At 37.1% G+C, this 14,003-nt stretch overlaps 1 protein-coding gene across 1 annotated transcript; it reads right to left on the reverse strand.

Moving 5' to 3' along the window:
- Positions 1–1,289: 1,289 nt before the first annotated feature.
- FNDC7 (fibronectin type III domain containing 7) lies at positions 1,290–12,496 on the reverse strand. Its single transcript, XM_062581647.1, is given in 13 exon segments — positions 1,290–1,330; positions 1,680–1,709; positions 2,400–2,660; positions 3,177–3,431; positions 4,281–4,535; positions 4,951–5,208; positions 5,892–6,146; positions 7,479–7,736; positions 8,055–8,128; positions 8,130–8,313; positions 8,981–9,235; positions 11,500–11,757; positions 12,451–12,496. Coding segments are annotated over 13 exon segments (2,430 nt in total).
- Positions 12,497–14,003: the final 1,507 nt, after the last annotated feature.

Consider the following 14,003-nt stretch of genomic DNA (forward strand, 5'->3'; position numbering starts at 1 on the left):
TTTTACTATTTACAGCTGAATATTTCTGTATTTAGTCAAGGACAGTATACAAGTAGCAAAGAGCTCTTAAAAACAACCCAAAAGAATTACGTGACTTCTATTGGTTTTAGTAAATGTTTGAGCCCTTATTGGACTTCTATGAAGTGTGGATAACATTAGATATGGGAGACATTCAGCCAAGTGAAAGGGCTTTTCCAGATCTGCCAGTTATTAAGCAGGTTAAGACAGTATTTAAATACTACTCTTGAGGGTCTACAGTGTCTCTCTCCTCCCTCCCCTCTCCAGTCACCCAAGCAACAGTTGCTGGGTGGGGAAACGCACTTCTATAAAACTTCAATGATTTGGGGTCAAATCCTGATCCAGTTGAAGTACAGAGGGATTTTGCCAGTTCTTCTAATAGATTGAAAGCAACTTAATTTTTGAGCTGTTCTGTGTCAAGTAGAAATAATTTGGTTTTGGAACTTTTTTTTTAATTGCATAATTACAATTAATCTTTAAAAATAATTCAAACTTTTCTATTAAGTAAACTTTAACGATGATATCTATGATTAAAATCTGTGATTTTAATCAACTGATTACTTTGTTTTAAATTAAATAGTGTAAGAATGTTTGACCAGGCCTCAAACTACTGAGTGCAGCTAAATTGCTTCTCTATCTCCTTTTAAAAGGAGTTGAGTTTTATTCTTTTTATTTCAGTCTTTTTCATTGGTACATTAGGTCTAGAAGACACCTACAGATTAGTAACTGGCTTGGAACAGCTTCTGAAATTGACTGCATTACACGGAAAATATAGTTCAAGGTTACTTAGATCTCTGTGCATGTATGTATCACATAAATGTTCATCTGCATTTTAAAAAGTGATCTCGAGTTGGGAGTGCTCACATCTGATGTCCTGGTTTACATAACAGATACACTTCCTTCCTCCCAGTCTTCAAGCTGGTATGACTTGCAGTTAAGCACAGATGTCATCTTTCCGGTTTCTGGGAAAGACAGAGAATGGCACTTACAGAATGGTGTTACCAACATCTTCAATGTGCAGGGTAGTTGGGTGAGAACAGCAGGGAGAAGCTGATCAACCTTGACGATATACAAATCTAGTATTGATAGTGGGTATGAGCAGACAGCACTAGCTTTCTGAGATAAGTATGATGGATTTTAACAAGTTTAACAAGTTGTATGAAGCTTATCCCTCCAGTCCCAGAGATTTATAGCAGCAGAAGTTTGATTAGTAAATTCTAATTTGAATCATGACTCTCCACTTACCTCCTTATCTGAAACAGAATTTTCATTTACAGATGTTGTTCTGCATTTCTCTTTCCTCTATAAATCACTGTAACAGAATTCAGAAGTGAAGATAATTTCAGGTAGGGAAAAACCTGATGGCTAAATGGCTAACCTTTAAAAGATACAATTTTTTTGTTATGTGCAACTAATACTAAACACTAAATATCATGCAACAATGTAGAATAGCATGATAGTATACAGGCCACAATATAGGTAACAAGATTTTTTTAATGATACACTGTAAGATGGCAGGATGGGAAACTGCATAGCACTAACACAAGCCTTGACTATCAAGTATATACTGTTCATACCAGATTTGGAGTTTAAGATTGTATGATGATAACATGTTTTATAAACATTATGGATTTGGAATTGAATGTGCTATATGCTCTTACCCATTCCAAGAGAGCTTCCAGAACAAGTTACTGAAATGACATGAAGCAATAGTATGAGTGTTAGGTATCTGGTTGTAAGCTGGAAAACATTAGTAGTCTGTAGAATTTAGTCCATATTACACAACTGCAATTTTATCAGATGGTATTAGTTTTATAATGGATTACGTTTATACCTTGGGAAAGGACTCCCAGGGAAATCACTACTACTTTAAACTATTGTTATTTAAAACATCTACCACTTAATTGTGTAGGAGTGGTTCACAAAAGTTCCTTGATTTGTATCTATATTCAAAAACAATAACAACATAAAACAAATCAGAAAACAAAACCAAAAAAAACCCTCAAATCCTCATTTATTTGCTTCTGTATTCTAACTACCAGTATCCCAACTGAAAATTAACCTCACCATATTCACTATGCCAGGTTGTTGATAAACTAGTAACGAAGCATCTGTGCAGGTAAAAGCAATCCATCGTTATGCAAGAACTACATTCAAGAAAAAAAAATACACACCCAGGGCTAAATACTTTTGTGGTGCTGTCATAGACCTTGCAAGGTAGCACCTACGAACGTTATGCGGAGGTCAGTATGAGGCCAGACAAGTTCTGCTCCACACTACATATTCTGGCATAACCTCTAGTTATAGAGGTTATAGACATTTGAATAATCTATAGCATGTGTGGGCAAAACTACATGGTTCAAAGAAGTTTTAAGTTTTACCTGAATATATTTTTTTAGGACAAAGTGTAAGCTTCGGCCCTTTATCAGTAGCTGTAGTTACTACCACTGCGTAGATATCCCCACAAGGTATCTCAGTGATACCACAGTGGCTTAGACCTGAGTGAGGGGCACAGGTGAAATTGCCTTTTGAGCCATATAGGTCAGTATTGTAAGATGTCATTTTTTCAGAAGCTCGCCAGTGTACCCTGGTACCATTATTGCCAAGTCTGTATAGCTTCACCCCAGAAGGACAGCAAGCACCTAATAAAATAAGCCAGATATCAGTAGGCATATTTTATAAACTCACAATGCATTGTAAATTCTCAGAGCAAGTTTTACTATCATCCTAAATACCAACAATTCAATGAGAAATGTTTAACTTCTCACAGAAAACCAAAATAACTGTTTAAATGAACTAGAAAAGAAAATATTCTATCAGTCGCACACTGTGAAGCTGGAATTCAACTTTTTTTTAATACATTGGAATATTGTTGCTCTCTCCTGAAAGTGGAGTCATTAGGACTACTTAGAGCCACTAGGATCCACCTGTGGGCTCCAAAACTGAATTGTGCAATTGTGCTTGTCAAAATTTATATGGCCACCTGATCGCAATTACAAGAACAGGGTTTAAGTGATATGTGAAATTAATCCAAACAGGGAACAGCAAGTCTATTAACTATTTAATGTCAGCTACGCTATTTGTGTGAGAGGAATACAACATGCAAAGTAATGTGTTTGGTTTTTTTTCCTTTCCAATTGCATTTATTATTTACATACTGGAAGAATATCCTTGATACATGCAACTGGATGTCAAACCAGTTTCACTAATTGCTTTCAGAGATAGTGTATAGTTGGTGCCACATGTGATGCATCCCAGGAGACAATAGTTTTGAAGAGTGTGACACTTTGCCTGTCCTTTTGGATACTCCAATGCTGTTAGGTATGTCTGTGCACCCATCCCAACAGACCAGCTGATATTTGTTACAGACTGCGTCACTTGAGTTAGTGTCAGGTCAGTAGGGCAACAAGGAGCTTAAAAGGAATACAAAAAAATAGAGAAGTCAATTCTCCTTTGTACTGGGTAAACTGAAGCTATTTTCAGGGACTGCAACTAAAACAATACATGATGAAGAGGAAAGGTATGAAAATTTGCATGCTTTTCATGCAAACATTTGCACACTGAAAAACATTTGACTATTTTGGCAAAGTGGTAAGCATCTAATAAACAATATCAAGATAAGACCAACTTATTTACAAGAGTTATTACCCTGCAATTATTTCATGAGGATTGTTCATCAGGATCGTAATAAAATCTGTGATCAGAATCTCAGACTGCCTCTCAAGTCAAATGGCCTTTTAAACTTTTTTATTCTACAAAATAAGATGGCCACAGTCAAACTGCCTGTTAAAAATGAATTCTGGTTCATATGTTAATCCAGAACCATGCCTGGGAATTGTTTCGGTAAGTGGCATAGGCCTGGGGTAAGAGATTAGCAGTATGAATGGTGGTAGGATGTGCTTTGATCTTTTCCTTGATAGTGTTTAGTTTCTTGATCTGGACATCATCTCAGTGCTTCTCTTGATAATAATCAAAGTGCTGACAAGGAGGATATGCAATATATTAGTGGATTGTGTTGCTATATTATAATTAGCTGTAACAAATTATATTTGGTTGTACTACGTTTTCTCAGTATGATGCGCCTGCCAGATGATCCTTCTTTATCTTGCCTGTATACATATACACATACATTAAGGCACAGGACATACCATCTAGTAGTGCGGAGAGTGCAATTTAGAAAAAGCCAAAACACAGAGAGAGACATATAAATATTGTAATATCATAGTGCTAAATATTTTCCATTGTATATAATTGCCACTTACCTGTCTCTAAAGGGACGCTGTAGCTTGGTAAACTCTGTCATGCTGGTGATGTTGCTATAGCGCTAATAGAAAAAACAGATCCTCAGGGAAGATTAATTATGGTACAGGAGTTTCCAGAGCTTGTGCAGTGCCACAATCCAGCCTCTCCTCTGGCAGGGATGATATATGTAGCTTCATCGTTATTAGATTGCCAGTACATGCTGATTGCAGAAAGAGTGTCTTTTGAGATATTTTTAATTTCAGGATTGCAAGGAGCTGAAAGATTTTATATTAACAATATAGAAATAGTTTGTTTATGCATACTTTATAAAATATACATGAATAGTAACTTCTAGTTAGGATAGACAAGCTAATTTGGAATAGCATGTGATTCTTAAATGGTTATTTCTGGTGAAAATTTAGAACATTTGACAGAACTGACAACCTAAAGGTTTTGAATACACAAATAAATTGAACTCTAAGTTTGACTTTCAAAAGTTTGAAGCATTCAGCAGCTTTCAATCCAAGCCCTTCTTTAGGTCTTTGATTATGGTATCTTTTTAACAATGGAAAAAAAATATCCTGAAAGTATGACCAGTTACAGTAACTTGGCACTCAATGCTTTTAATCCATCAATCTCTGCCGTGTCTAGTTATTTCTTCTGCTGAGGAAAATAAAATGATCATAATACCTGTTGCCACATATTTAGATGCGCATGATTTATTGCCACCCTTGACTTCACTGAAAGACTAAACAGTGATATTATACTGGGTGTTACACCGTAGAGCCGATAAGGTGCACGCTGTGGCTGTGTCCCTGCACAGCACTGCGCCAGTGCCGTCAGCAGCTTTGGTTTCGTACATTTCAGCACCACGGACAGGAGACCAGGTAACCTCCAGCGTGCCACTCGGCACAAACACGGCACTGAAGTCACTGGGGCAACAAGGTGCTAAAAACAGAGACACAATAGAGATGGAAACTTTGAGGTGAACTGAAAGTTGACATTAAACTAAGCAGTTTTTCATTTATATGCGTTCCTTTTATCTTAAATCTCCAATGAGGTCTTACGTACACAGTTTTATTAATCCCAAACTTTTTGAATTAATCCAGTATCCCTCCTTCCACTTCAAAAGAGGGCATTTGACTGCATAGGTGCTGATAAGTCTCTATATACTTGAGGGGCAATGGCAATCTGAAATAAGCTGTTAATTAGCTTACAGGAAAAAAGCTATATGCAAACTCCAGATGTATGTTTGTATTATGTATTGTCGTGACTTAAAATTTCAAAAGCATCTAGAAATTATCCAAGTAACTTTCACATCCTTCACAATTTCCAGTTGAACTGGTTATCTTTTCATTTTACAAATATGAAAACAGACTATGAAGATGTTTAAGACTGCCAGATAACTAGTTTCAAGTCTGTAAGCATGTTGTTGCATTTGACTACTGAAGTTAAAATCAACTACAGTTTGAAGTGTTCCATTTCTTTCTGTTGATCTTTCTGTGTTTTAGTGAAGAAGTTAATAAAAATAGAGGTATAATTCATTATCTTTCAATAAAAATGTCCAGTCAGCTCTACTATAATACTGTTAATGGATCGAAATGAATTTGCAAGAATACATTGTTATTTACCAGCAGTGTAATTGAATACATCACCTAAAGAACTCTGCCCTGCCTTGTTATATGCAAAGACACTAATGAAATAGGTGAAGCTGCAGTCTGACTGGAAATGGCACTGAGTATGGGATGTGTTGCAGTGCACTTCCTAGCCATCATCACTTTTCACAAAAAACACATAATAATGACCAAAATTCATGCTAGACCATGATACCAACAGGTTCCCAGTTTCATCCTCTTCAACTGATATATTTCCAGGTGCACAAGGAACTGAAAACATTTAAAAAAGATAGGAAAGAATTAGAATACTTAAGTCATTTAAGTTATACTTCAGGAAAAAATAAGAGGGATAGATAGAATTTATCTACTCAGCAACTTGTCTTGCTTTACAGAGAATGCTATTTACATTTAGATGAACAGTGAGTATAATTTTTATAGAACAAAGTAGATACTACCTTGATTCCTTACAGGAAAAAGATCTGCTTAAGGAGCCCTTGTGAGCAACAGTCACTAGGCAGTATTCCAAAGGAATTGGTACATTCTATGCTCATCCAAGCTGTAGTTTTGGATGACATTTGGCAGATTAGCTTGAACAGCAGTTGACATCTGAAAGTCTTTATATGAAAACCCCGTACATACTGGTATGAAACTCATTGTGTTTGTGTCTGAATATACTGATCTTTTGCTTAGATTTCCTGTTTGGTGGCATCCCAGAATTTCACACTGAATTGCAAATCCAAGGTTTTTGTTTTAATAACATTTTTCTCCCCCCCCCTTTTTTCTCTAGTTCTAACAGTTTAGCCCACTACTCTTAGAAGATGCATCATCTAGCTGAAGTGCTTTTGAGTGGAAAGATTACAGCTCATGGCTCTCATCACATTAGATCTACTGAGTTGCTTATGTGAGTATCTCTAACTCATATCAACAAGAGGTCAAAATGAACCAGGTTACATTCAATAATTTGAATACTTTGTCTTTAAAGTAGCATGTATTAACAAAAATGGTTTAAAGTTTGCTCACATGTGAAATTCTTCCAACAGGTCAGGGAGCAATACCCTCTGACATGGCAGCGGTGGTAAGTCTGACAGTAGCAACCGTTTGTCCTTATAAAGCTACTACAAGAGAATGGCCTGTGACTGTATCTTAATTTGTAGGGCAACTCTAGCTGGAAGTGGTTATTTGTGACCTGCTTTCTAAGTGGCTCTAGCCTAGCAGTTCTCAGCCTAGTCCTCGAAGCTATTCTCTCCCCACAGATTCTCCCAGTCTGTGACTGAGATGACATAGGTGGGAATTGGTGGGGATTTTGTAGTGTTTTGTTTCATTTTATACTCAGGAAATTGACGTTAGAATGGGTACTTTTGATAATAGGAAAATGCAGGCTTACTGGTTCAGCCAACAGCATACATTCCCAGTTTTCTCACAGAAATATGAAGAAAGTTTAGACTACTATCTCTGAAATCAGAAGATACACAAGACAGTTCGTGCACAACAGGAAAAATAACTACTTGAGTAGCACTCACGAGTTGTAATGGGTTCATTTGCCTTTGAAGTTAAAAATGTATCAAAACATCATAAGTATATAAAGATCAATTGTTCACATACTAGTTCTTAAGTTTACTGCAACAGTTGGTTTACTGGATCCAGCATCATTATGTGCTATGACAAAAATGGAATATTCTGATCCACATTGGAGTGATGGCACCATGCAGGAGGTAGAAGATGTGTTATGCTTCAATTTAAAGAGTCTATTGGAGACTATCACACTGTAAGTTAGAGCTCCTTCTGTTGGCATCCAAGAAACAATAGCTCTTAAAGTGCCGCTATTAAAAGCTACTTGAACATCTGCTGGTGCCTTTGGACCTACGGTGTAACAGCTGGAAAACTTGTAAATACAAGTATTTGTTGTTCACAGAAAAATCCTTAAATCAGTTCCAGCTTATTTAATCGTTAGCCAGCTCTGTTCCATGTAAAACTTTGGTGGTAGTTAATGGTATACTTGCCTTATATTCACCAAATTTAGCTATCTCATCAGAGTTTCCATGAACTTTGAGGTGAGGATAAAATTTATGAGCTGAAAATCTACCCAACGTTCAATGAAAAATATAACAGTCGCATGTATACACATATACTTTCTGGTGTGCCTTTGTATGCTTATTTTGATTTCAAAAATTTTCTTACTTGTTCTTTGGTTATATGTGAAATCATCTCCAGGCATCCCATTGACGTTCCAGGCATATGCCTTGATAGTATAGAGTTCCTGGGTCTAGATCTGTGAATATCAAGGAGGTGGTGGTGGTGTCCTCTTTTAGCATTTTGCCCAAACCATCTGACCTTATGAGGGACACAGAAAATCCAACTGCCATGTACACAGCTTTCCAGCTCACCGCAATGGAGTCACAACTTGGAGAACTTACTGACAGGATTGGTGCAGCCAGGACTGTTGAGAAAGAACACTGATTAAGCCTTTGGATTTTTAATAATATATTTAAAGGAACCAAATTCCACATACAAGCACAGAAACAACAACCATCCAACTCTTTGAGACAAATTTACTGATAACAAAAACAGAAGGATAAATTAATGCAAGACTGACAGAATAGAAAAGGAAACTGATTTGGTACATCCATTGTGATACTACAAGTTTTGCAAAGCATACAGCAAAGCACTAAAGTTGAGTAAGTAGAGGAATGAAGAAGAACATGCTGTGTTTCCTATCCTCTTAAGTTTTACATTGTATTATTATCTTTGAATTATTTCTCCTTTCTTTCCATTCTCAAGTTGTGTCTTTTGTTGAAGTAAAATCTGTACATTCATATAAACTCTAAACATTTAGCTTAGCTTAAGTACAGTCACAAAATAAACTTTCATTCAGGCTTATGTACTGGTCATTATGTCAGACACACCAGTTCTAGTTCTCAAAAACTGCAAGGTGAATTTGCTCCATACAGTTTAAAATACAACATTCTAATAAATCAGTACTGGTACACAAGTGGGCTATACTGTTTGTTTTGTTCCAAGTGTTTTCAAAAAAATAAAATTTTATACGCTATGAATGCTTTAATCATAGTAACATTACAGTGTTCTAAATGGAAAAAAAAATCCACCTGTTTTTGCTTTTCTTGAAGGTGAAGGTTTGCTTCTTCTGCCTGAATTTATAGATCTGATGGTGATTCTGTACAGGGTAGCAGCTTTCAGTCCTGTCACTGTGCCTGGTGAATTTGTAACTATAGTTTCAATGAAGGAATCTCCATCTCCAGCAGTTAGTACATAACTAGTAGCCCCAGGAACAGCTCTCCATTCCACTGTGATACTGTTGCTAAGTTTTGAATAAGCTTGGTCAGTAACAGGTATGTCTGGAGCTAGAAAGGACATACCAATAGACGTGCTGAAGTTAGGTACTTCTACTGAGCACTGCTCAGAGACTGATAAGAAAAAATGGTCCATACTTTCTATTAATATTTTAAATTTAAATTTTGATGTGATTTAAAAAAGTTAAATAATATAACACATGATGACTTTTGTTTCAGGAAAGTTTCAGTGCTTGGAATGCTGTGACTGTTGAAAAACTGTGTAAGGTGTGAGAACTCTTGGAAAATCTGCTACTGGTATGACCACATTTTTGCCTTTCAAGATGAAAGATTGTGTATCAATTAATATGATAGGTACTGTGGAGGATGCAGCTTTGTAAACTTTTCCTATTTTATAAGTTTTTTTGGTCATTCCTCTCTGTATGTTGCTGACAGATGCAAGTTGGTTTTGATTTTCCTAATTCAAAACTAGAATTTTCTTTCTTTCTTTTCTAATCTCTCATATGCTTAATGACCAACTGCTGGGCTGAAATGTTTACAGACAGGATGAAAAAGGGACCAGAATCATTCTTTATGGCATTTTACTAACTTCATTGGGATTGTCCCACAATAACCACAGGACATTGCATTCCCCAAATGATCCTGCTGCAGGTTTGAAACAAGTTTAAATTAACAAAATACACGGGGTCTTGAGTGTTCTAGGCCAACTTTCATTTCATCTTTTAACACAAATCTTTCAGTACCTTAGAAAACACTATTGAAAATGACCACTATTTAACCTAGATTGCACTAGGAGGCCTCTCTTTTATATTATTCTCTAGCCAGCTAGCTATATAATAAGCGACAACAAGTGGATGTTTATACAGAGCACTCTGAAGTAGGATGGCGTATCATAGGTATTTTTATATCACAAAATCATAGAATAATTTAGATTGGATGGAAACAGTGGAGGTCATCTAGTCCAACCCTCTGCTCAGGGCAGGTCTAATCAGATATACAGTAACATGACACATCAAATGTTGAAGTTAAATGCTTTTCTAATGCCCTATGCTACAGGCCATCCAGAAAGAATGGAGTGTATCGGAAAAGTTACTACAAGGGGGCATGCTTCTTAATTACCTGCGATTTATGTTCAGTGATCAGGATTTTCATAGATATGCATAGAATCTGCATATATAAAGCAAGCCTACATGTTGCAAGACTGTGAAAGACTTGAAAAGTGAAGGTAAAAATGAAAGTGTATCCCAACTAAAATTAGGAAAAGGAGTGAAAAAGAATTTGGGATGTCAGTATGCACCTTGAGACAAACATCTTCATAGCTAGGCAACTAACTTGAGATTTCAGACTTTTGCCAGTGTCATGAGCATTACCTTTGCTATTTTAGACCCAAGCATTTTCTCTTTTAGCTGTACTCAAACATTTTCTTTTGCCCCGTTTGTGAAAATGGTAATATGTATTTTGTACGACCATACCTACAAAATGTTTCCAGATTTGTCTGTTACTATCTTTAAGACGGTTGTCAGCTACTACACTATGCTTTTTTTCCTTTTTAAATATTGTTTTTAATAACCATTTATAAAACATTCTATGCAGGAAAATTTTATGCGAGCCCAAGGGAGTTCTTTGCCCAAAAGCAAGGTAGAGAATATATAGCATTTGATTTGTATCAGAATTAAATTAAAAAATATTAATGTATTATATCAGTTCTCCCATGAGAAAGATAGCAAGAGCTTATCAGAATAAACATTGATATTTTAAATTTTTTTTGCAATTCAATTACTCTTTTTAGAAGATACAAATTCTACTAGAAAAAATAATGTCTATTTCAAAAACTTGTCAGTTAAAGTATTTTAAAAGTGGAGTTTCAACAATATTTTTTTCAAGTGCATTTCAATAACGAAACAAAAAAGGACTTTAGTTTATGTAGATTCTCATGTGATATCCATCAATGACTTGCATGCTACAGAGTCACTTTGCTATGAAACCAAAATACCATTTTTCACTGTCATTACTGAAAAATGCATATAGATTCATATATGCATCTGTAATGAAAATCAGGGTAGATGAATCAGCAAGCTGCAGTCTGATTGTGTGAGCAGTGAATGACAGCTCGGGGAAACACATATATTAAAAAAAAAAAAAAACAGAGGGGAAGAAGAGCTAATTATGCCAATACTGAACTCAACAGATGAACGAGCAAAAGGCTTCAACAAACGTGGTATCCATGCTTAAAAGTACAATGAAGTACCCAGTGTAAAATCCAAGTCCTACTCAGGTCAATGGAAATTACACTGCCCAAAGCCTTTCTTACTAACCTGTTGACTGCATAATCTGTGTTTCAGCCAGAATAACTCCATTCTTGTCAATGGCTTCTGCTTGTATAACATAAATAGTATTGGGAATTAATGATGTCAGAGTACCTTTAAGGGTAACATCACTAAAATGAGCCAATAATGACTGGCCTACAGAATTTACAGGAGCTGCTGTAACTCTGTAGGAAGAGGCTCCTGAGAAATTGGGCCATCTGAGATAAATGCTTCTTGATGTCACATCATATATAGACATAGAGAAGCCTAAAAGGGGAAGGGGGAGGAAAAACAAAAATATTTTGGTTAATTCTGAATTTAGTCAAGCCTTGACAAAAAAGATTGTTCGGAGCCTCACCAAACATTTATGTGACCTAATTTTCAGAAGACAGGCATTACACTAATTTGGAATGCTATTTCCATCATTCACTCTAAGATACTTACTGCTGCTTGTTCTCATAGTATCATTTTGTGATGATAGCTATTTTTCTTAAAAGCCCTTTATGCAGCAGTATCATTATTTAAAAGTTTATCCTTCATTTAAAAAAAAGTGAATTTGGGCTCTTCAGACTGCGGGAAAAATATGGCATGAATATATTCTGAAGCCTTACAAAGAAGAAAAATCAAAATGTATTGTTAATGTGCTATTCAAATAAATGTTTTTTAAAGCATGATAGAAAGGCATTGTTTGACTCCTTGTTTTTCTAATATATGGATTTGAGAATGTCCTCATTATTTTCTTTCTTTTTAACTTTTAGAGCGTCGAAAATACTGGATATAACCTATGCATGAAAATGTAACCAGTATCAACAGTATTCTACATATGAATAGGATCAAACATGTATTTTGCAAATCATGAAAAGAATAATGTGCTACAGTAAGTGTCCAATACTGCAACAATATGGCTAAAATAACATTTAAGATGGTCAGTTCAATATATGTAGAAACATATACTCTCACCCTGCTTAGTGAATGAACTGTGAGTGTATTCCTTGCAGTCTTGCATTCCTCACATTTTAAAATAGTCATATTCTCATTTAAGGCAATAGAATCTCTAGGCATACAAAGAACGAGAGATTGAATAAAGTATAAAATTTGGCAAAGCATTAAAAATATTTAGCATTTAGAAGATAATACTTCTGCTGTGTGTTTTTTTTTCTTTTTTTTTCTTTTTTTTTTTTTTTTGGTAGACTCAAATGTGAGACAGTCTGAAGCCTGTTATAGCAAAGATATCTAAGTATTGTACTGATCAGCACAATTTGTCCAATGGAGTATTCTCTTTGATTCACTCCAAGGTTGTGGTGTAAGTGGTATGTAAAAATATTTGTGTGAATGTTTAATAGAATTGGGACTCCTAAAAGCTGGATGTTTCAAGTGTGTAAAGATATCAACATACATTTTTAAACTGAAGCAGCTATGAAGACAATTTTTGCCTACAAAGCTGCTAGAACTTGCAAAATATTTTATTAAGGATCAGAAATGCATGTGTTCTCTTCAGACCTATTTAAAAACAAGCTGGCAGAAAGAAAATTTAAAGATTTACCTTTGTTGACCGAAAAGATCTGAAAAGGAAGATGTAGAAAATTAGAAATACAAAGCAAAATATCTTATCTGGGGAATTTAAAAGTGAGTCACTTGTAAACACACAAAAACGTAACGGCAACAAAAAATAGTGTAGAAGCAAGTATCAGATCGTCTCTATCAAACCGTCTCTAATTTTCAGTCTGCTTTTACCAACCACGACGTATCCTCCAAGAACGTTCTGAGAGCAGAGGGGTTGCGCTCACTGTTCCTAGGCCGCCGCCGATGAGCGCGATGGCCACGAGCGATGCGGGTTCTCCGCCGCGTGTCCCGCGGGGCGGCCGGGCCGCGGCCGGGCCCCGCAGGAGTGCCCCCGGCGGCCGCGGCCCCTCGCCGCTCTGCGGCCTGGCGGCAGCCCCAGCAGCTTTGGGGAACCGCGTCCGGCGTGGAAGCGGGGAGGGAAACGGCGGGCGGCCCCGGGGGCTCGTCCTGCTGTTGCAGGATGTGGGATTTGTACCGCACGTGCGTGAACTAATGAAGCCCAACTTGAAATTTGCTGTTCAGTTCGTTACATATCACAATTTTTGTCGACTTATGCACGCCCTGTTTTCCGTGCGGAAGGACTCCCTCGTCTTGCTCCCGCCGAACAGATAAATGCCGTCCCTGCTTCGAATTATGTTTTCGCGTTTCACATTGGCTAAGCGGCGGCGCCGTCCCGCCAGCCCGCCAGCAGCAGCTTCCCCGGTCTTCGGGCACCGAGCGACTCGTGCGGCGGCTCTATTCGCTCGGAGACGGCCTCCCGCTCGCTGGGGCGGGAAAGCGCGTCTCTGCGCAGGCCGCCACGGCTGACCCGCGCACCTGCTGCCTCGGAGAAGGAAATACCGGCACTGCCAGGCCTTATAATCTCCCGTATTTATTTATTTATTTATTTATCTTTACTTGTGCCTGCCCGCGTACGGGTACGCAGCGTCTGCGCGACGCTCGCCGCGGCG

This window comes from Rhea pennata, chromosome 8 (assembly GCF_028389875.1).
Source record: "Rhea pennata isolate bPtePen1 chromosome 8, bPtePen1.pri, whole genome shotgun sequence".
Classification (NCBI taxonomy): domain Eukaryota; kingdom Metazoa; phylum Chordata; class Aves; order Rheiformes; family Rheidae; genus Rhea; species Rhea pennata.